The sequence below is a fragment of the Ranitomeya variabilis genome, chromosome 2 (assembly GCF_051348905.1).
Source record: "Ranitomeya variabilis isolate aRanVar5 chromosome 2, aRanVar5.hap1, whole genome shotgun sequence".
Lineage (NCBI taxonomy): Eukaryota > Metazoa > Chordata > Amphibia > Anura > Dendrobatidae > Ranitomeya > Ranitomeya variabilis.
In genome coordinates, this window is record NC_135233.1 from 486,313,419 (window position 1) to 486,337,644 (window position 24,226).

Consider the following 24,226-nt stretch of genomic DNA (forward strand, 5'->3'; position numbering starts at 1 on the left):
TCTATCGCCGATTCATAGCGGGTTTTTCTGCCATTGCTAAACCTTTGACTGATTTGACCAAGAAGGGTGCTGATGTTGCTAATTGGTCCTCTGCGGCTGTGGAGGCCTTTCGGGAGCTTAAGCGCCGCTTTTCTTCTGCTCCTGTGTTGCGCCAGCCTGATGTTTCGCTCCCGTTCCAGGTTGAAGTAGATGCTTCCGAGATCGGAGCAGGTGCAGTTTTGTCGCAGAAAGGTCCTGACTGCTCAGTGATGAGACCATGTGCGTTTTTCTCTCGAAAGTTTTCGCCCGCTGAGCGAAATTATGATGTTGGAAATCGGGAGCTCTTGGCCATGAAGTGGGCCTTTGAGGAGTGGCGTCATTGGCTTGAGGGTGCTAGACACCAGGTGGTGGTCTTGACTGACCACAAAAATCTAATTTATCTTGAGTCAGCCAGGCGTCTGAATCCTAGACAGGCGCGCTGGTCGTTGTTTTTCTCTCGATTTAACTTTGTGGTCTCATATCTGCCTGGGTCTAAGAATGTGAGGGCGGATGCCCTCTCTAGGAGTTTTGAGCCTGACTCGCCTGGTGATTCCGAACCTACTGGCATCCTGAAGGATGGGGTGATATTGTCAGCTGTCTCCCCAGACCTGCGGCGCTCTTTGCAGGAGTTTCAGGTGGATAGGCCTGATCGCTGTCCGCCTGGTAGACTGTTTGTCCCTGATGACTGGACCAGTAGAGTTATTTCGGAGGTTCACTCTTCCGCGTTGGCAGGTCATCCTGGAATTTTTGGCACCAGGGATCTGGTGTCTAGGTCCTTCTGGTGGCCTTCCTTGTCTCGAGATGTACGTATTTTTGTGCAGTCTTGTGATGTTTGTGCTCGGGCTAAGCCCTGCTGTTCCCGGGCCAGCGGGTTGTTGTTGCCCTTGCCTATTCCTAAGAGGCCTTGGACGCACATCTCTATGGACTTTATTTCTGACCTTCCTGTTTCTCGTAGGATGTCCGTCATCTGGGTGGTGTGTGACCGTTTTTCCAAGATGGTTCACTTGGTACCTTTGCCCAAATTGCCCTCCTCCTCTGAGCTGGTCCCTCTATTTTTTCAGAATGTTGTGCGTTTGCATGGTATTCCTGAGAATATAGTGTCTGACAGGGGTACTCAGTTTGTGTCTAGATTTTGGCGGGCGTTCTGTGCCAGGATGGGCATTGACTTGTCGTTTTCGTCTGCATTCCATCCTCAGACTAATGGCCAGACTGAGCGTACTAATCAGACCTTGGAGACTTACTTGAGGTGTTTTGTGTCCGCTGATCAGGACGATTGGCTTGATTTTTTGCCATTGGCAGAGTTTGCCCTTAACAATCGGGCCAGTTCTGCCACTTTGGTTTCTCCATTTTTTTGTAATTCAGGGTTTCACCCTCGCTTTTCGTCCGGTCAATTGGAGTCTTCGGATTGTCCTGGAGTAGATGCTGTGGTTGATAGAATGCATCAGATTTGGGGACAGGTTGTGGACAATCTGAAGTTGTCCCAGGAGAAGACTCAACAGTTCACTAATCGTCATCGGCGTGTCGGTCCTCGTCTTTGTGTTGGGGACCTGGTTTGGTTGTCTTCTCGATTTGTTCCTATGAAGGTCTCGTCTCCTAAGTTTAAGCCTCGGTTTATCGGCCCTTATAGGATTCTGGAGGTTCTCAATCCTGTGTCCTTTCGTTTGGACCTCCCAGCATCTTTTACTATTCATAATGTTTTTCATCGGTCATTATTGCGGAGGTATGAGGTGCCGGTTGTTCCGTCTGCTGATCCTCCTGCTCCTGTGCTGGTTGAGGGTGAGTTGGAGTATGTGGTGGAAAAGATCTTGGACTCCCGTGTTTCCAGATGGAAACTTCAGTATCTGGTTAAGTGGAAAGGCTATGGCCAGGAGGATAATTCTTGGGTGACAGCATCTGATGTTCATGCTCCTGATTTGGTTCGTGCATTCCATAGTGCTCATCCAGATCGCCCTGGTGGTTCTGGTGAGGGTTCGGTGCCCCCTCCTTAAGGGGGGGGTACTGTTGTGAATTCTGTTTGTGGGCTCCTCCGGTGGTGTTTTATGGTATTGCCACTTATTTGCCTTCTTCTATCCTTGATCACCTGTTGACACCCATTAGGGGAGTTTCCTATTTAAGCCTGCTTGGCTGCTGGTCTGATGCCGGCCAACAATGTATCAGTAGCATTCTGTTGCATTCTCCTGCCTCAAGTTCCAGTTCAGCTAAGTTGAATTTTGTTCCTAGTTAATGCTATTTTTTGTCCAGCTATCTGCAATGTGACTCTCTGTAGCTGGAAGCTCTCGTGGACTGAAATTGCCACTCCAGTGGCATGAGTTGTCACTGGAGTTTTAAAGTAATTTCAGGATGGTGTTTTTGAGTAGTGTTTTGAAGTTGACCGTGAAGTAACTCTTTCCTGTACTTCTGCTATCTAGTAAGCGGACCTCACTGTGCTAAATCTGCTGTTCATCCTACGTATGTCTTTTCCTCTTGACTCACCGTCAATATTTGTGGGGGCCTGCTATCTCCTTTTGGGGTTCATCTCTGGAGGTAAGGCAGGCCTGTATATTCCTCTGATAGGGGTAGTTAGATCTCCGGCTGGCGCGTGGTGTCTAGGGCATCGTAGGAAACACTCCCCGGCTACTTCCAGTGTTGTGTCAGGTTCAGGTCACGGTCACTTTAGTTTCCATCACCCGAGAGCTAGTCCGTTTGTTATTTTTGATTTCCCTGCCATTGGGAAAATCATAACACCAACCAGCTTGGAGTGAAGAAATCAACAGTGGGAGCAATAATTAGAAAATGGAAGACATTCAAGACCACTGATAATCTCCCTCGATCTGGGGCTCCACGCAAAATCCCACCCCGTGGGGTCAGAATGATCACAAGAACGGTGAGCAAAAATCCCAGAACCACGCGGGGGGACCTAGTGAATGAACTGCAGAGAGCTGGGACCAATGTAACAAGGCCTACCATAAGTAACACACTACGCCACCATGGACTCAGATCCTGCAGTGCCAGACGTGTCCCACTGCTTAAGCCAGTACATGTCCGGGCCCGTATGAAGTTTGCTAGAGAAAATTTGGATGATCCAGAGAGTTTTGGGAGAATGTCCTATGGTCTGATGAAACCAAACTGGAACTGTTTGGTAGAAACACAACTTGTCGTGTTTGGAGGAAAAAGAATACTGAGTTGCATCCATCCAACACCATACCTACTGTAAAGCATGGTGGTGGAAACATCATGCTTTGGGGCTGTTTCTCTGCAAAGGGGCCAGGATGACTGATCCGGGTACATGAAAGAACGAATGGGGCCATGTATCGTGAGATTTTGAGTGCAAACCTCCTTCCATCAGCAAGGGCATTGAAGATGAAACGTGGCTGGGTCTTTCAACATGACAATGATCCAAAGCACACCGCCAGGGCAACGAAGGAGTGGCTCCGTAAGAAGCATTTCAAGGTCCTGGAGTGGCCTAGCCAGTGTCCAGATCTCAACCCTATAGAAAACCTTTGGAGGGAGTTGAAAGTCCGTGTTGCCAAGCGAAAAGCCAAAAACATCACTGCTCTAGAGGAGATCTGCATGGAGGAATGGGCCAACATACCAACAACAGTGTGTGGCAACCTTGTGAAGACTTACAGAAAACGTTTGACCTCTGTCATTGCCAACAAAGGATATATTACAAAGTATTGAGATGAAATTTTGTTTCTGACCAAATACTTATTTTCCACCATAATATGCAAATAAAATGATAAAAAAACAGACAATGTGATTTTCTTGATTTTTTTTTTCTCAGTTTGTCTCCCATAGTTGAGGTCTACCTATGATGTAAATTACAGACGCCTCTCATCTTTTTAAGTGGTGGAACTTGCACTATTGCTGACTGACTAAATACTTTTTTGCCCCACTGTAGCAGCTATGTAGTATATAGTTCTGCCCACGTAGTATATAGCAGCTATGTAGTATATAACGCAGCCCACGTAGTATTTAGCAGTGTGGGCACCATATCCCTGTTAAAAAAAGAATTAAAATAAAAAATAGTTACATACTCAGCCCCTGGGATCCAACGGCGCTCTGGCGATGTTCGCGCGGTTGCCGCCATCTTCCGTTCCCAGGATGCATTGCGAAATTACCCAGAAGACTTAGCGGTCTTGCGAGACCGCTAAGTCTTCTGGGTAATTTCGCAATGCATCTCTGGGACCGGAAGCTGGCGGAAGGCGCGAGCGCATCGTCGGACTACAGAGGGTGAGTATATCAGGTTTTTTTTTTATTATTATTTTTAACATTAGATTTTTTTTACTATTGATGCTACATAGGCAGCATCAATAGTAAAACGTTGGGGACACACAGGGTTAATAGCAGCGGTAACGGAGTGCGTAACCCGCGGCATAACGCGGTCCGTCACCGCTGGCATTAACCCTGTGTGAGCGGTGACCGGAGGAGATTATGGAGCGAGCGGGCGCCGGGCACTGACTGCAGGGGAGTAGGGAGGGACTAATCGGACTGTGCCCGTCACTGATTGGTCGTGGCAGCCATGACAGGTAGCTGGCAAGACCAATTAGCGACGCGGGATTTCCGTGACGGAAGTTGCTGACAGAAAGACAGACAGAAAGACAGACGGAAGTACCCCTTAGACAATTATATATATAGATATTTATGGGAAGAAAACCAATGTCTTGTGTTTATCTACATTACTGTGTACTTCAATGCAATTTATGGTTTATGGTTATCAGCAATTTCAGAAGTCTGACAATTTTCTCCACACTTTTGATTACTACTTTATATCTTACATTCCCAGTTCGGTATCCCTCCAGTGACCTTAACATACATATAAATGAGAACAATTAGTGCTATTAGCAGTAGTTTGATATATATAACTTATATATAGGATTTAAAATAAAAAAATTCCATTAAATTGACAGCATTTATTTTTGCTGTGAGTTCATCCCTATCCCTTCCCAAATGTTTGACACTTACAGTTGCCATGAGGTGCTGGGATTCCCGGATAACCGCGATGGTGCTGAGCAGGAGGGTAAGAATGAGTAGCCCACATACAAAGCTGCCATACAGAACCACTGGGGAAAGAAGAGCGAATTAATTACAGAAATCTACTATATCTGTTCATACAGTTTATGCAACCAGGCTTAGGCTACATGCACACGTTGAGTATTTGCAGGAGATTTTTCTGCAGCAAAATCATTGGTACGAAAAACGCTTTGAAATGCTTTGTGAAACCTGCGTGATTTTGATGCGTTTTTTCTTGCATTTTTTTCCCATTCATGTGAAAGGATGATAAAAGCTTCAAAAACGCTGAAAGAATTGACGCAGCAGATTTGGAAAAATGATTTGATAGTTGAAATCTGCAAGGAAAAAATAAGCAGCGGGGGTGTGAGATGTCAGAAATCGCATTCACTTTGCTGGTACTGCAAAACACTCCTTGGAAAAAAAACGAAACGCTATGTGAAAAAGTACTAAAGGTCCGTTTCATATTGGATGAACGTGAGCTCATAAGAACACATGTCCCCAATCATTGGCCCAAAAAACTCTAATTGGACCGTATACGCCGGCATAAAAATCATCCTTATCGGCAGCACGTTGCTCCACCTAAATAGGGGATGTCTTACCAAAAATATCCACCCTGAATGTCGGCAAAACAAAAGTTGGAATGATCATTCTGACCCACACAGTTTGTATTGGACCATGTGAGTAAGACCGTTAACCGCTTCCAATTTTCTTTCCTTTTTTTAATTTTTGCATTTTCGTCCCCTTTTTTCCAAGAGCCATAACTGAATACCAACATTAATTTTATCATAAATTGTGCTAAAAAAAATAAATCTTTGTGGTGTGAAATGGTGAAAGAGAAATAAATTCTTCCATTGTGTTTGGGGTTTTGTTTTCTGACATTCATTGTGCTGTATACCCGACCTGGTATTATGTTTCTTCAGATTAGTTTGGTTACAACAATACCTAACTTGTTAATATAGTTTTTAAATTACTTAAGTGGTAAAAAAAAATCAGAGCCAAAATAAAATAAAAAATTGGTTTAAGCCACAATTTTCTGACACCCTTACTTTATTACGGAGTTGTATTTGGGACTTGTTTCTTGCATTATGTTCTCTAGTTTTCCTTTATATCAATTTGGGGTTAATACAATGTTTTTATTACCTTTTTGTATATTTTGGAAGATTAGTGGCAATAGAAAAATGGCAATTCTGGTGTTACAATTAAAAAAAAAAAACAGTGATTGCCTTATGAGTTGAATAATTACAATATCTATTTTCATAGATCTGACTTCTGCATATGTGGCGATACCACAAACGTTTATTTTTGTTTTACTTTTTTTAACTTCTTTATTTTTATATTGGGAAAAGGAAGGTGATTGAAACTTGTATGTTTGTTTGATTTTTTTTTTTTTTTACTTTTAACATTTTTTCAATATTCCAAGAGAATCTGCAATCAGGTTTGCATGATAATCACAAACGTAAAAAAAAATCATGGTCAACTATGAATCCTAACCCAAGGATAAGGTTCTTAGGCGTGCCATGGTGGAGGTGATAGGGCCTTCAACAGGCCACTCATTGCGATCCTGCGATTACTTATCGGGGGTCATTGAGTGTGATGAGTGTCACTGGTTATTTAAAGAAGTTTTCTGTGACTTTTGCTAATTTTTTGTATGTGGCTAAGGACTTACTGGCAGGCAGTTGCTAACTACCTGCCTATTTTGGCTGGTGACGATTTGTTTCGACAAAGGCGGTGACTCTCCTGTTACCTCATCAGAGCAGCTCTATCAACGGGACGTCACTGCCGATACCATCCTAATTGACAGCTGACTCCCCACAGTTAAGCAGCAGGGAGCAAGTTGTCAATCAGTATGACATTGGCAGTGACACGCCTTCAACAGAGCAGATTAGAAGAGAAGAAGCTGCTCTGTCAATGTGATGTCACCGGAAGCAGGAGAATCTTCGGCAGGAGTGGTCCATGATTGTTACTGGGCAGAACAGGCAGGTAATTAGAAAGTACATATGGGTAAATTCTTAAGGTACCCTTACACTAAACGATTTACCAACGATCACGACCAGCGATACGACCTGGCAGTGATCGTTGGTAAGTCGTTGTGTGGTCGCTGGAGAGCTGTCACACAGACAGCTCTCCAGCGACCAACGATGCCGAAGTCCCCGGGTAAGCAGGGTAAACATCGGGTTACTAAGCGCAGGGCCACTCTTAGTAACCCGATGTTTACCCTGGTTACCATTGTAAATGTAAAAAAAAAAAAACAGTACATACTTACATTCCGGTGTCTGCCACGTCCCTCGCCGTCAGCTTCCCGCACTGACTATGTCAGTGCCGGCCGTAAAGCACAGCACAGCGGTGATGTCACCGCTGTGCTCTGCTTTTACTTTATGGCCGGCGCTTACAGTCAGTGCGGGAAGCTGACGGCGAGGGACGTGACAGACACCGGAATGTAAGTATGTACTGGTTTTTTTTTACATTTACAATGGTAACCAGGGTAAACATCGGGTTACTAAGCGCGGCCCTGCGCTTAGTAACCCGATGTTTACCCTGGTTACAAGCGAACACATCGCTGGATCGGTGTCACACACACCGATCCAGCGATGACAGCGGGTGATCCAGCGACGAAATAAAGTTCTGGACTTCTAGCTCCGACCAGCGATGTCACAGCAGGATCCTGATCGCTGCTGCGTGTCAAACACAACGAGATCGCTATCCAGGACGCTGCAATGTCACGGATCGCTGTCGTTCTCGTTCAAAAGTTGCTCAGTGTGACGGTACCCTTAGGCCCATACCAAAAAAAAAAAAGAGAAGTCCCATACAACCCCTTACATGTTGCTGTCAAAGATTGATGGATGACTTTTAAGTGTCTAAACAGCAGTAATTGAAGCTAGCTCTGATCACTGCTATTAGATTAACATGTTGGCTTTATAACACAGCTAACAACTGCCAGTCGTAATATGGCCTCACCCAACAGGGAAGGAGTTAAACAAATGGCAGAAAGCTTCTGTATTGTCAACTGGAACTCATTTATGGCCAGAAATCTGTCCATCTAAAAGGAACAAAAACCTAGCATGCTCCGGGCAGAGCTCCATGCAGGACTCTTTTCACACAAACAGTAGATAACATATCTGGGTGGAGTGGTGGGTCCTGGTAGATTATGTACTAATCTGTCCGTCATATATTTCCTGATTAAGTTACATCTATAACGACAATCTGTTATCAGCAGGGCAACTATAACCCTGCACGCACACAGCAACGCCTGTCTATTCATGGTAAAATGGTAAAATATCTCTTGCTGGATTTCAACTCATGGAGCCATTTCTGTAGCTCACAGGTGCAATATATCAACTGCTTTAAAATCTGGTCAAAGATTTAATAGATGTTGAGTGAGCAAACATTGAAGATATACAGTAGCTATCACCACTGATCACCCCTGACCTCCCAATTATCGTGCACATTGAGCTCTGCAGTTGGACGTCATGGACGGAATTGCACATCCATTTTGGCAACGGATTCTCATAAAGGGATGTCCAGTTCCATCCAGTGAATGACACAGGGTCAGGAGCTGTACTTTTGCCGTACACAGTATGTGCTGGCTGTAATACACATCCAATATTCTATTGCAATGTCTGAGATCAGAGATAACTCTGATCTCGGCTGTTTAATGCCTTGAAGACCATAGGCTTTCCACTGTTAGCACACTGGTGCTCATGATGATGATGTCAGCAAGCAGATGGGCTGTCATGGTAGCTAAAGGCTAATAAAGACCCCCAGGTCTGTAATGTCTATATGCCTATTCGACCATGACAAAGGCAAGGCCAAATAGATTGGCTGTCAGTTTATTACTAAAAAGGCATGAAAGCTATACTGAGCATACCAAAGCGTTATAAAAGCAAAAATTATTTATTCTTTCATGAAATGTACAAAGGTAGTAAAAACAAATTGCAAAAAAAACACCACTGAAATGAATTATGTTGCACAGTATTTTTTTTCTTCTTCCCAAAAACTGTTAATAAAGCTTAATAAGTAATATGTATACAAAAATTGTACGATCCCAAAATTAAACTCAATACAAAAAACCCCCAAGACTTTATACAGCTATAAGTAAATTTCCATCAGGTTCAACTAAGGAATGGAAAAGGAAATAGGAAGGGGTATATGTACAACCACACTGCATGAACTGGTCCACCCCAGACAGAAGAGATAATCTTTCCCTACTGATCCAAATTTTCAATCCACTGAACCAAACATTCGGAAAAGAACTTTACACATTTACATAAGTATATTTGTTATTTCTTCTAAAAAAAGAATCTAAGCTTATTTTAATTAAAAAAAAAGAAACAACCCATCAATGATTCCATCTCCCAAGGTAAACTGTTCCACAGGTGAATAGTAATTATTGACTGCAAGCCACAATCATCAACATTAACAGAAATAAACACTTGAAATAGATCACTGTTTGTAATGACTATATATCATATATGAGTCTCACTTTTTGTATTTAAGAACTGAAATAAATTAACTTTGTGATGATATTCTAATTTTGTGAGAAGCAGCTGTCTTTAACTTAGCCATGTCGCCCCCTAGACGTCTCTTGTCAAGACTAAATAAATTCTTTCAGTCTTTCCTCAAAACCAAAATCCTCCTTCCCCTTACTAGTTTTGTGACTCTTCTTTTTTAGCTTTTCTAACTCTAGGAAATCCTTTCTTTGAACGTGTGCCCAAAACTGAACTGCAGCTTCCAGATGAGGTCATATTGAGCTCTGATCACTGCTAATAATAATAATAATAATAATAATGCTATATTTTACTTTCTTAGTAAATCCAGACCTGCAAAAATATGTTGTTGTACTAAAACAGCACAAAGTTTGCACTTCAATATGATGTAACACATACCACATACAGTATATGCACAATATTTCATGTTCAGTTGTAATTACAATTAAAATGATCTAAATGAGGTGACTGTCCATCAGTACTTACTGGTATAATGCAGGTCTCTGATCATATTGTCATCGGGAGAGGCCTTGGTAAATACGGTGAAGAGAGAACCGAAGCCAGTTATTACAGTCAAAATGCAGCAACCTACAGCCAGGACCTAAAAACAGACAAATGTCCAATTGAAAAGACATACACAGCTACAGTATATAAATGATGTAGAAACACTAAACACAAAGATTATATTATGTAGTATAGACACACGTTTATTTATGCTGTACGGACAATAAATTCCCTTATAGAATTGTAATCATTAGAGTGGTTTTCTAGTCTGAACATAAATTTCTGCCTCGGCAGATTGCTAAATCCTGACAGTTTGCAATATGCACACTGTCTGATTTCCCCTCTATTGCAAGCTCGAGCTGTATCACATGACTGCAAGTATGCTATTTGCAACATTTCCTGCTTCTCTCAATGTTCTATTGGGAGAAGCAAATAAGGTGCTAGTCGACATGTGACAGGACCGATCGAGCTGGTAATAGAGAGCAATCCTGGCTGTGTGTGTAAGGAGATAGAAAAGTGAGAACTTTAGTTGATGTCTAACAGAGTGGTTGCGAGCGAATACCGCCATCTGCTGGTCAAAGACAATAAAGTGAAAGCAGAAAGCATTGCATTAGTAGGAACATAAAAGTGAAGAGCATGTTCCCTGTGGCTCTGTTAGTAATTATAAAACTCTTGGCTGTGAAGGGGATGAGTTGGTGCCCACACCTGTAGCAGGACAGATGTGCAGTACAGAGAGCTGACTTACAGTTACGTCCATATATATTTGGACAGAGACAACATTTTTCTAATTTTGGTTCTAGACATTACCACAATGAATTTTAAACAAAACAATTCAGATGCAGTTGAAGTTCAGACTTTCAGCTTTCATTTGAGGGTATCCACATTAAAATTGGATGAAGGGTTTAGGAGTTTCAGCTCCTTAACATGTGCCACCCTGTTTTTAAAGGGACCAAAAGTAATTGGACAATTGACTCCAAGGCTATTTCTTGGACAGGTGTGAGCAATCCCTTCGTTATGTCATTCTCAATTAAGCAGATAAAAGGCCTGGAGTTGATTTGAGGTGTGGTGCTTGCATTTGGAAGGTTTTGCTGTGAAGTAAACATGCGGTCAAAGGAGCTCTCCATGCAGGTGAAACAAGCCATCCTTAAGCTGCGAAAACAGAAAAAACCTATCCGAGAAATTGCTACAATATTAGGAGTGGCAAAATCTAGTTTGGTACACCCTAAAAAAGAAAGGAAGCACTGGTGAACTCATCAATGCAAAAAGACCTGGGCACCCATGGAAGACAACAGTGGTGGATGATCGCAGAATAATCTCCATGGTGAAGAGAAACCCCTTCACAACAGCCAACCAAGTGACCAACACTCTCCCGAAGGTAGGCGTATCAATATCCAAATCTACCATAAAGAGAAGACTGCATGAAAGTAAATACAGAGGGTTCACTGCACGGTGCAAGCCACTCATAAGCATCAAGAATAAAAAGGCTAGACTGGACTTTGCTTAAAAAAATCTAAAAAAGCCAGCACAGTTCTGGAAGAACATTCTTTGGACAGATGAAACCAAGATCAACCTCTACCAGAATGATGGAAAGAGAAAAGTATGGTGGTACAGCTCATGATCCAAAGCATACCACATCATCTGTAAAACCCGGCAGAGGCAGTGTGATGGCTTGGGCATGCATGGCTGCCAGTGGCACTGGGTCACTAGTGTTTATTGATGATGTGACACTGGACAGAAGCAGCAGAATGAATTCTGAGGTCTTCAGAGCCATACTGTGTGCTCAGATCCAGCCAAATGCAGCCAAACTGATTGGTCGTCGTTTCATACTACAGATGGACAATGACCCAAAACATAAAGCCAAAGCAACCCAGGAGTTTATTAAAGCAAAGAAGTGGAATATTCTTGAATGGCCAAGTCAGTCCCCTGATCTCAACCCAATTGAGCATGCATTTCACTTGTTATAGACTAAAATTCAGACAGAAAGGCCCACAAACAAACAGCAACTGAAAACCACCGCAGTGAAGGCCTGGCAGAGCATCAAAAAGGAGGAAACACAGCGTCTGGTGATGTCCATGAGTTCAAGACTTAAGGCAGTCGTTGCCAACAAAGGGTTTTCAACCAAGTACTAAAAATGAACATTTTATTTAAAATTATTTAATCTGTCCAATTACTTTTGGTCCCTTTAAAAACAGGGTGGCACATGCTAAGGAGCTGAAACTCCTAAACCCTTCATCCAATTTTAATGTGGATACCCTCAAAAGAAAGCTGAAAGTCCGAACTTCAACTGCATCTGAATTGTTTTGTTTAAAATTCATTGTGGTAATGTCTATAACCAAAATTAGAAAAATGTTGTCTCTGTCCAAATATATATGGACGTAACTGTATATCTGCCTTTATGAAAGAGCAGATCCAAGTAAAGGAGTCGAGACACCAGATCTGAGTAAAGGAGGCAAGAGAGACCAGATCTGAGTAAAGGAGTCGAGGGACCAGATCCGAGCAAAAGGAGCCAAGAGACCAGATCCAAGTAAAGACCCAGGGGGAACAGAGTTGGGAGAGCTAAGCTGAGCGAGCAGAACCGGGGCAGAGAGAGAGACAACTAGGCAGCAACTAAGGGACGTGCGACTGAGCCGTCGCTTCTACTGTAGACATACGGTACAAAGTGGGGGCTGGAGCCATGTTTAAGGGGACATATGCTACCAGTTTGATGAGTGTACCTAATAACTCATCAATATGTGACATGCGGCCTAGTTGCCAGGATCGTCGACCCCCATTAGGGCCTGTGTGACATTTTGTGTTGCTTTGAGAGTGATGGCCAGTAGTACGCCATCACCTGATATTGTGCGAAAAGTACTCTTTTCATTGTGTTTAGTGATGCCTGGTTGCTAGGCAACCCCCACATGTACTTATGCTGGCTATCAGATGTAAATCATTCAGCTGTGGCAAGAAAAACTAAATCTCTGAGCACTAAAAAATACTCGGAGGACCCCCGAGCATGCTCAAGAAATCTCGAGTAACAAGTATATTCGCTCATCACTAATTGTGTTAATTGAATAAATAGTTGGTGGCTTAACCCCTTGCCGACATACGCCTTACATATACTGCTTTACAGGTGCTGCGTTCCCGCAAAAAGCAGTATAGGTACGGTGCACCAATCACGCGTCCTCACGCTGAGTACCGTGGCAATCGAGTCTCCCACTGCCACACTAACTCCTCATCCTGCCCTCTCTCTGTTGGAGTCCCTCAAGGCTCTGTCCTAGGACCCATACTCTTCTCCATCTATACCATTGGCCTGGGAGAACTAAAAGTCCCATGGCTTCCAGTACCACCTATACGCCGATGACACTCAGATATACCACTCGGGCAAAGACGTCATCTCTCCTCTCTTCAGAACTCCAGAGTGGCTATCAGCCACATCCTCCTTCTTCTCGTCTCGCTTCCTCAAACTAAATGTGGACAAACCTGAACTCATCATTTTTCCTCCATCTCACGTATCTTTTAAACCTGATCTATCTAACACAATAAATTACATCACGCTTTCCCCTGTATCGGAAATCCGCTGCCCCGGAGTAACCCTTGACTCTGTCCTGTCCTTCAATCCACACAACCAAACTCTTTACATCCTCTGTCACTTCCAGCTCAAAAATATTTCCAGAATCCTTCCTTTCCTCAATCCTCAATCTACTAAAATGCTTCTGCATGCCCTCATCATCTCCCGTCTCGACTACTGCAACATCCTCTTCTGTGGCCGTCCTGCGAACACTCTCACACCTCTCCAGTACTTCCTTAACTCTGCTGCCTGTCTAATTCATCTCTTTCCTCACTACTCCGCTGCTTCTCCCCTCTGCAAATCTCTTCACTGGCTCCCAATTCCTCAATGTATCCAGTTCAAACCACTAATACTGACCCACAAAGCCATCTGTGATGGTGTGATATGCTATGTGGGTATCATTTTGTGTATATTTCTATTTTACTTATTTTCATGGTGTTGAGTTGTTATTTGCCGATTGATATTCTCCCCACAGTTCTGTATTGTTATCTCTCCACAGGGTCAGTGAATAATGTTGTTTGTTAATATGCTAATGCCATGTTGACCTAGCTTGTTGACACAATGAGCCCCTGAGACCTTCCCCCTCCTGGCCTGAGAATGAGGGGGGAGATTTGTAAATATCAGGGAGGTGAGACACAGAGGTCAGTCTGATGTGGAACCATGATGTGAAGAGCATATCAGGGAGAAAGAAGGGAATATGGACTGTTATCCTCTGTGCTGGATTGTTGGACTTTTATCCTGTTACTGAAATGCAATCGTGTTCTGGAATATTTTATCCTTTGTGTGATGGATCGTATATATGGACCTTTCATGTTTTGCCTAAATAAAGGTCTTGGAATTGTTCACTATTCTCTTGCTCTGTTGATTGTGTGATACCAGAGAAGGAACCCGTGACAACTGGTGGCAAGCAGTGGGATCAACAGAGCGTAACCTAATGGAGAACCACACACAGAGTGAGTACAGAAATTGGACTGTATCCAGTTTACAGGAGAGAGCCAGAGACCTGGGCCTGAACTACCAGGGACTGACTGAAGAAGCCTTAATCGATCTACTGGTGGGTGCTAGCCAGACCACCTACTCCCATATGTCTGAAGGATGAGCACTGGAGACGAGGACCTCCACCCCAAAAAGCCAGTGGGTGGTGTGCTACGAAGAACAGATGGCGGTTCTGGGCCCAGGCGTCTCTCAGGAGTACAAGGAGGAGGCTGCCTGCCGGGCACAGCGGAGACAAGAATCAATGGAGCTTGAAAGAGGGAGTAATGCAATGTGGAATGTAAACCCCACGATCCGGGAGTCTGTACGGATCACCTGGACAGAGTTTAAGCCATTTGATGAGGCTTCCGGAGATGTGGAGGGGTTCTTCAAGGACTTTGAGCAGCAGTGTGCTGTGATGGAGGTGCCCCACTCTGGCTGGATGCATTTGTTAGTGGGACTCCTGAACGGTAGCCTGGCGGAGGCTTACCGAACCATTGACTCACAGCGGAATCGGGATTATAACATTGTAAAGCAGACTATCCTGGATTACCATGCTATCACCCCAGACTCATATAGGGCCAAGTTCCGAGACCTCCTATGCACTACAGGGGGATCATTTAGGATGTATGCACATAAGATGTCCCAAGCATGTCGGAGATGGCTGGAAGCAGAAAACGCCTTTACTGTGGAAGATGTTATACAGGCATTCCTTATAGAACAATTTCTTGCCAAGTGCCCCACAGAGGTACGGAAATGGGTCCGGGAGTGCACGCCGTGCACCGTGGATAGAGCTGCAGCCCTGGCCGATGAAGCCCTTACTATCCGACCGCAATGGAGGAGGCTTCTGGACAATGAACCACGGCCTTTGAACGTGCCCTGTCCCCCTCCGATTATATCTGCCCCTCCACCCAGCCGCAGGCCGATGACAATCACAGCTCACAATCCAGGGCCCCAACAGTTCCGACCACGACCTGAGGGTATCACAGAGAGGAGATGTTACGGGTGTGGGCAACCTGGACCTTTGCAGTCTGGCTGTCCCTCAAGGATTCGGAGGGAGCCCCACGCAGCCCCACCTTGTCCAGTGCATCTTGTGCACTCCATCCCGCCTGAGGAAAAGGAACCACCACCCCCACCAGAGTGGACCACCGACCACAGCACCATTGATACCCTTCCTGGAGTATATGGACTCCGGCCTTTGTCCATCAGAAATACACAGCAACGGCATTGCCACCTGCAGGATGTCTTAATTGATGGACACAAAGTGTCGGGATTTAGAGACACAGGGGCATTCCTGACTATCGCTGACCCCCGTGTGGTTTGACCCGAGGCAATTCACTAGGGCCCGGGAATTCCCATTGTCCTGGCGGGGGGTGTCCGCAAATATATACAGAGAGCTTTGGTACGTTTGGATTTCGGTTTTGGAGAAAAACTGTGTTGGATTGGCGTTATGGGAGGACTTCCTGCAGATATCCTCCCTGGAAATGACATTGGGGAGTTGCAAAGTCATTTTGTGGGAGCAGAAGGTCCGTGGGCCACTCCTTCTTTTGAAAGAACAATTGGAGGGAGATATCGCAGATACCGTAATGCCCATCATTCCCTACGTTCTAGAGTTCAGAGACTGTCTCGCCCAGCTAGCTACCTTGGCTAATGAACATCAGCGAACGGCCCAGTCCAGTCAAAAAGCCTGGTATGACCATAAAGCCAGGACCCGGGAATTTATGGACAACAAGTGCTCATGATTATTGCAACCCCTGCCACTGTACAAGGAACTATAAACAGTGGAGCAAAGTGGACTAAAGTGAGCAGGCCAGAGGTCTGTGTAGACCTAATGGCGTGCTCACTTATTATGAGGGGGAGAGGTTGTGATGGTGTGATATGCTATGTGGGTATCATTTTGTGTATATTTCTATTTTACTTATTTTCATGGTGTTGAGTTGTTATTTGCCATCTGATATTCTCCCCACAGTTCTGTATTGTTATCTCTCCACAGGGTCAGTGAATAATGTTGTTTGTTAATATGCTAGTGCCATGTTGACCTAGCTTGTTGACACAATGAGCCCCTAAAGGCCCCGTCTCACTAAGCGATTTACCAACGATCACGACCAGCGATACGACCTGGCCGTGATCGTTGGTAAGTCGCTGTGTGGTCGCTGGGGAGCTGTCACACAGACAGCTCTCTCCAGCGACCAACGATCAGGGGAACGACTTCGGCATCGTTGAAACTGTCTTCAACGATGCCGAAGTCCCCCTGCAGCACCCGGGTAACCAGGGTAAACATCGGGTTACTAAGCGCAGGGCCGCGCTTAGTAACCCGATGTTTACCCTGGTTACCAAAAAAAACAAACAGTACATACTCGCCTTTCGGTGTCCAGGTCCCTTGCCGTCTGCTTCCTGCTCTGACTGAGTCTCGCCGTACAGTGAGAGCAGAGCGCAGCGGTGACGTCACTGCTGTGCTCTCACTTCTCACTGTACGGCCGGCAGTCAGTGAGAGCAGGAAGCAGACGGCAAGGGACCTGGACACCGAAAGGCGAGTATGTACTGTTTGTTTTTTTTGGTAACCAGGGTAAACATCGGGTTACTAAGCGCGGCCCTGCGCTTAGTAACCCGATGTTTACCCTGGTTACCAGTGAAGACATCGCTGGATCGGTGTCACACACACCGATTCAGCGATGTCAGCGGGGCCTCAACGACCAAAAAAAGGTCCAGGCCATTCCGACACGACCAGCGATCTCGCAGCAGGGGCCTGATCGCTGGTACGTGTCACACATAGCGAGATCGCTATGGAGGTCGCTGTTGCGTCACAAAACTTGTGACTCAGCAGCGATCTCGCTAGCGATCTCGCTATGTGAGACGGGGCCTTAAGACCTTCCCCCTCCTGGCCTGTGAATGAGGGGGGAGATTTGTAAATATCAGGGAGGTGAGACACAGAGGTCAGTCTGATGTGGAACCATGATGTGAAGAGCATATCAGAGAGAAAGAAGGGAATATGGACTGTTATCCTCTGTGCTGGATTGTTGGACTTTTATCCTGTTACTGAAATGCAATTGTGTTCTGGAATATTTTATCCTTTGTGTGATGGATCGTATATATGGACCTTTCGTGTTTTGCCTAAATAAAGGTCTTGGAATTGTTCACTATTCTCTTGCTCTGTTGATTGTGTGATACCGGAGAAGTAACCCGTGACACCATCTATAGCCTGTCTCCTCTGTATATCTCCCAATGTATTCTCTCACGCAATCTCCAGTCCTCCCAAGACTTCCTTCTCTCCTTCACACTTATTCGTTCCTCACCCAATTGCCTCCAATACTTCTCCCGAATATCCCCATCCTCTGGAATTCTGTTCCCAAACTTATCCGATTATCCACCACATTTGGATCATTCAGACGGAACTTGAAAGCCCATCTCTTCAATAAAGCTTACAGCCTGCATTGACCCTGTTTCCGCCTCACCAACACCAGAACTCCGGCAACCCCCAACCTACTGTCTCCTTCCCCACCATCCGGTAAAATGTAAGACAGCAAGGGAAGGGTCCTCTTTCCTCTGCACCAGTCTGTCATTGTTAGTTTGGTTACTGTAAGCGATTAGAGATGTGCGAACTTGTTCAGAAAATGTTTGCCAATCTCAAATTCGGCACGATTGTTGCACTTTGGGATTCATGTTCGGATTCCTGAGCTTTTTTCCTAAAAATCGACAAAGTCGGCCAAAGTTCGGTAAGGGCTCTTTCAGGACAACTGGATTATTATCTTCTCTGTGGACAGGTGAGGAATATTGATGTTTATTATTTGTTGTTTATTATTTAAATTCTGTTCCAGGAGACCATGGCTTCTGTGGACTGGGCGATGATGTGAGTATGTTTTCATTTAGGTTCATTAAAGAAGTCTGTGTCATTCTTTTAATTAAATAAATGAACAGGTTAATGTGGATATCATCTGCGCTGCTGAATATTTGTAGGTACAGACGTGCTTCACATAGAGAATGGTGGTTTATTCAACGCATTTCATAGTCCAAGTCACTTCATCAGGAAATTCCACACAATTCAGTGTTATATAACACTCCCAAAAATGTACAGGAACAGCACCCGTGCCCTTACCAATGGGGTTTCTGGGATTGTCCACTTAACGACCAACATGTGGTCAAGCACCTGTGGCCAAAGATGCCACATTTCCCTGATGGCACACTGGGTGAAAATTGCGGAGGCCGGTGCTGAGTCCCTTCCTGGCACGGCACATGAGTTATGGATGCCAAGGATTGCTGGCCATACTTCTATCATGGTTTCCTGTTGTGAATTAGACTTTTTTGGCTCCCTCTTGTGGTCACTAGTGATATGACTCTGGGATTGTCTTTCCTCAGTTTGGCACCCACCTGGGTCGTTAGTCCAGGGGTGTTGCTATATAAACTTCCTGGATTCTCAGTCCAGTGCCTGGGATCGTTGTAATCAGTTCCTTTCTGTTTGCTCCTGTCTGCTGGTCCTGGATCTTGCAAAATTAAGCTAAGTCTTGCTTCCTTGTTTTTTTTGGTTATTTGCATTGCTATTATTTTTTGTCCAGCTTGTACTAAATGTGATTCCTGATTCTGCTGGAAGCTCTAGGGGGCTGGTGTTCTCCCCCCGGGCCGTTAGATGGTTCGGGGGTTCTTGAATATCCAGCGTGGAAATTTTGATAGGGTTTTTGCTGACCGTATAAGTCATCTTACTATATTCTGCTATTAGTCAGTGGGCCTCTCTTTGCTAAATATCTAGTTCATTCTTACGTTTGTCTTTTCTCCTTACCTCACCGTTATTATTTGTTGGGGGCTTGTATCCAACTTTTGGGGTCTTTTCTCTGGAGGCAAGAAAGGTCTATCTTTTCCCTTCTAGGGTTAGTTAGTTCTCCGGCTGGCGCGAGACGTCTAGAACCAACGTAGGCACGTTCCCCGGCTGCTGCTATTTGTGGTGCTAGGATTAGATATATGGTCAGCCCAGTTACCACTGCCCTATGAGCTGGTTTTTTGTGTTTGCAGACTTGGTATGTATTTTTGAGACCCTCTGCCATTGGGGTCATAACAGTATGCCAGGCCAAGGTTGAATGTTTAATGCATTGCAGAAGTGGGATTACAAGAAAGGAAAGTCTGAGTTTTTTTTTTTTTTTTCTTTCCTCTCTTTCTTCCTCCCCTTTACCTCTGAGTGGCTTGTGCTTGCTGCAGACATGAATGTCCAGACTTTGATTACAAGTGTGGATCAGCTTGCTGCTCGTGTGCAGGGTATACAAGATTTTGTTACCAGTAGTCCAATGTCTGAACCTAAAATACCTATTCCTGAGCTGTTCTCTGGAGACCGATTTAAGTTTAGGAATTTCAGGAATAATTGTAAATTGTTTCTATCTCTGAGACCCCGTTCATCTGGAGATTCAGCTCAGCAAGTAAAAATTGTTATCTCTTTCTTACAGGGCGACCCTCAGGATTGGGCCTTCTCGCTAGCGCCAGGAGATCCGGCATTGGCAAATGTTGATGCATTTTTTCTGGCGCTCGGATTGCTTTACGAGGAACCCAATCTTGAAATTCAGGCAGAAAAAGCCTTGTTGGCTATTTCTCAGGGGCAGGATGAAGCTGAAGTGTATTGCCAAAAATTTCGGAAATGGTCCGTGCTTACTCAGTGGAATGAGTGTGCTCTGGCCGCAAATTTCAGAAATGGCCTTTCTGAAGCCATTAAGAATGTGATGGTGGGTTTCTCCATTCCTACAGGTCTGAATGATTCCATGGCGCTGGCTATTCAAATTGACCGGCGTTTGCGGGAGCACAAAGCCGCGAATCCTCTGGTGGTGTTGTCTGAACAAACACCTGATTTAATGCAATGTGGTAGAATTCAGACTAGAAATGAACGGAAAAATCATAGACGTCAGAATGGGTTGTGTTTTTACTGTGGTGATTCTACACATGTTATATCAGCATGCTCTAAACGCCTAACTAGGGTTGTTAGTCCTGTCGCCATTGGTAATTTGCAACCTAAATTTATTTTGTCTGTGACTTTAATTTGCTCATTGTCCTCCTACCCGGTTATGGCGTTTGTGGATTCAGGTGCTGCCCTGAGTCTTATGGATCTGTCGTTTGCCAAGCGTTGTGGTTTTGTTCTTGAGCCATTAGTAAATCCTATCCCTCTTAGAGGTATTGATGCTACGCCATTGGCAGAAAATAAACCGCAGTTTTGGACACAGGTAACCATGTGCATGACTCCTGAACATCGGGAGGTGATTCGTTTTCTTGTTCTGCATAAAATGCATGATTTGGTCGTTTTGGGTCTGCCATGGTTACAGACCCATAATCCAGTCTTGGATTGGAAGGCAATGTCTGTGTCAAGTTGGGGCTGTCAGGGAATTCATGGTGACTCCCCGCCGGTGTCTATTGCTTCCTCTACTCCTTCGGAAGTTCCTGAGTATTTGTCTGATTACCAGGATGTATTCAGCGAGTCCAGCTCCAGTGCTCTTCCTCCTCATAGGGACTGTGACTGCGCTATAGATTTGATTCCAGGTAGTAAATTTCCTAAGGGAAGATTATTTAATCTGTCTGTACCTGAGCATACCGCAATGCGTTCGTATATCAAGGAATCTCTGGAGAAGGGGCATATCCGTCCATCCTCTTCCCCTCTTGGTGCGGGATTCTTTTTTGTGGCCAAGAAGGACGGATGTCATGATTCTCAATGGCGAGAGAACATAGCCCAGCATATATGAAACTAGCTCTTGGAAGATGGAAACTATACTGACCATGAACTAAACCTGCCGCACAACTAGAAGTGGCCGGGTAGCATGCCTACGTTTTTTATCCCTAGATGCCCAGCGCCAGCCGGAGAACTACCTAATCCTAGCAGAGGAAAAGACAGTCCTGGCTCACCTCTAGAGAAATTTTCCCAAAAGGCAGACAGAGGCCCCCCACATATATTGGCGGTGATTTCAGATGAAATGACAAACGTAGTATGAAAATAGGTTTAGCAAAATCGAGGTCCGCTTACTAGATAGCAAGAAGACAGAAAGGGCACTTTCATGGTCAGCAGAAAACCCTATCAAAACACCATCCAGAAATTACTTTAAGACTCTAGCATTAACTCATAACACCAGAGTGGCAATTTCCGCTCACAAGAGCTTTCCAGACACAGTAACGAAACAGCAGCTGTGAACAGGAACAAAATGCAAAAACACACAAGGACAAAAGTCCAACTTAGCTAGGAGTTGTCTAGTAGCAGGAACATGCACAGAAGGCTTCTGATTACATTGTTGACCGGCATGAAACTGACAGAGGAGCAAGGTTATATAGCGACTCCCACATCCTGATAGGAGCAGGTGAACAGAGGGGATGATGCACACAAGTACAATTCCACAAGTGGCCACCGGGGGAGCCCAGAATCCAATTTCACAACAGTACCCCCCCCTCAAGGAGGGGGCACCGAACCCTCACCAGAACCACCAGGGCGATCAGGATGAGCCCTATGAAAGACACGGACAAGATCGGAGGCATGAACATCAGAGGCAGTGACCCAAGAATTATCCTCCTGACCGTATCCCTTCCATTTGACCAGATACTGGAGTTTCCGTCTGGAAACACGAGAGTCTAAGATCTTTTCCACAACGTACTCCAACTCACCCTCAACCAACACCGGAGCAGGAGGCTCAACGGAAGGCACAGCCGGTACCTCATACCTGCGCAACAATGACCGATGAAAAACATTATGAATCGAAAAGGATGCAGGGAGGTCCAAACGGAAGGACACAGGGTTAAGAATCTCCAATATCTTGTACGGGCCGATGAACCGAGGCTTAAACTTAGGAGAAGAAACCCTCATAGGGACAAAACGAGAAGACAACCACACCAAGTCCCCAACACAAAGCCGAGGACCAACACGACGACGGCGGTTGGCAAAAAGCTGAGTCTTCTCCTGGGACAACTTCAAATTGTCCACCACCTGCCCCCAAATCTGATGCAACCTCTCCACCACAGCATCCACTCCAGGACAATCCGAAGATTCCACTTGACCGGAGGAAAATCGAGGATGAAACCCCGAATTACAGAAAAACGGGGACACCAAGGTGGCAGAGCTGGCCCGATTATTGAGGGCGAACTCCGCCAAAGGCAAAAAAGCAACCCAATCATCCTGATCCGCAGACACAAAACACCTCAAATATGTCTCCAAGGTCTGATTAGTCCGCTCGGTCTGGCCATTAGTCTGAGGATGGAAAGCAGACGAAAAAGACAAATCTATGCCCATCCTAGCACAGAATGCCCGCCAAAATCTAGACACGAATTGGGTCCCTCTGTCAGAAACGATATTCTCCGGAATACCATGCAAACGAACAACATTTTGAAAAAACAGAGGAACCAACTCGGAAGAAGAAGGCAACTTAGGCAAGGGAACCAGATGGACCATCTTAGAGAAACGGTCACACACCACCCAGATGACAGACATCTTCTGAGAAACAGGCAGATCCGAAATAAAATCCATCGAGATGTGCGTCCAAGGCCTCTTCGGGATAGGCAAGGGTAACAACAATCCACTAGCCCGAGAACAACAAGGCTTGGCCCGAGCACAAACGTCACAAGACTGCACAAAGCCTCGCACATCTCGTGACAGGGAAGGCCACCAGAAGGACCTTGCCACCAAATCCCTGGTACCAAAGATTCCAGGATGACCTGCCAACGCAGAAGAATGAACCTCAGAGATGACTCTACTGGTCCAATCATCAGGAACAAACAGTCTACCAGGTGGGCAACGATCAGGTCTATCCGCCTGAAACTCCTGCAAGGCCCGCCGCAGGTCTGGAGAAACGGCAGACAATATCACTCCATCTTTAAGGATACCTGTGGGCTCAGAATTACCAGGGGAGTCAGGCTCAAAACTCCTAGAAAGGGCATCCGCCTTAACATTCTTAGAACCCGGTAGGTAAGACACCACAAAATTAAACCGAGAGAAAAACAACGACCAGCGCGCCTGTCTAGGATTCAGGCGCCTGGCAGACTCAAGGTAAATTAAATTTTTGTGGTCAGTCAATACCACCACCTGATGTCTGGCCCCCTCAAGCCAGTGACGCCACTCCTCAAAAGCCCACTTCATGGCCAAAAGCTCCCGATTCCCAATATCATAATTCCGCTCGGCGGGCGAAAATTTACGGGAAAAAAAAGCACAAGGTCTCATCACGGAGCAGTCGGAACTTCTCTGCGACAACACCGCCCCAGCTCCGATTTCAGAAGCGTCGACCTCAACCTGAAAAGGAAGAGCAACATCAGGCTGACGCAACACTGGGGCGGAAGAAAAGCGGCGCTTGAGCTCCCGAAAGGCCTCCACAGCATCAGGGGACCAATCAGCAACATCAGCACCCTTCTTAGTCAAATCAGTCAATGGTTTTACAACATCAGAAAAACCAGCAATAAATCGACGATAAAAGTTAGCAAAGCCCAAAAATTTCTGAAGACTCTTAAGAGAAGAGGGTTGCGTCCAATCACCAATAGCCTGAACCTTGACAGGATCCATCTCGATGGAAGAGGGGGAAAAAATGTATCCCAAGAAGGAAATCTTTTGAACCCCAAAAACACACTTAGAACCCTTCACACACAAGGAATTAGACCGCAAAACCTGAAAAACCCTCCTGACCTGCTGGACATGAGAGTCCCAGTCATCCGAAAAAATCAGAATATCATCCAGATACACAATCATAAATTTATCCAAATAATCGCGGAAAATGTCATG

General features: G+C 45.1%; 1 protein-coding gene across 1 annotated transcript in view; it reads right to left on the minus strand.

Moving 5' to 3' along the window:
* The window catches only part of TSPAN32 (tetraspanin 32), a 128,258-nt gene that overhangs the window by 80,050 nt on the left and 23,982 nt on the right, over positions 1-24,226 (minus strand). The window contains exons 2-3 of the mRNA XM_077292687.1: positions 9,981-10,095; positions 4,963-5,060 (exon numbers count right to left, since the gene is read on the minus strand). Coding sequence (XP_077148802.1) covers positions 4,963-5,060; positions 9,981-10,095 — 213 coding nt within the window. The remainder of the gene's footprint in view (positions 1-4,962; positions 5,061-9,980; positions 10,096-24,226) is intronic.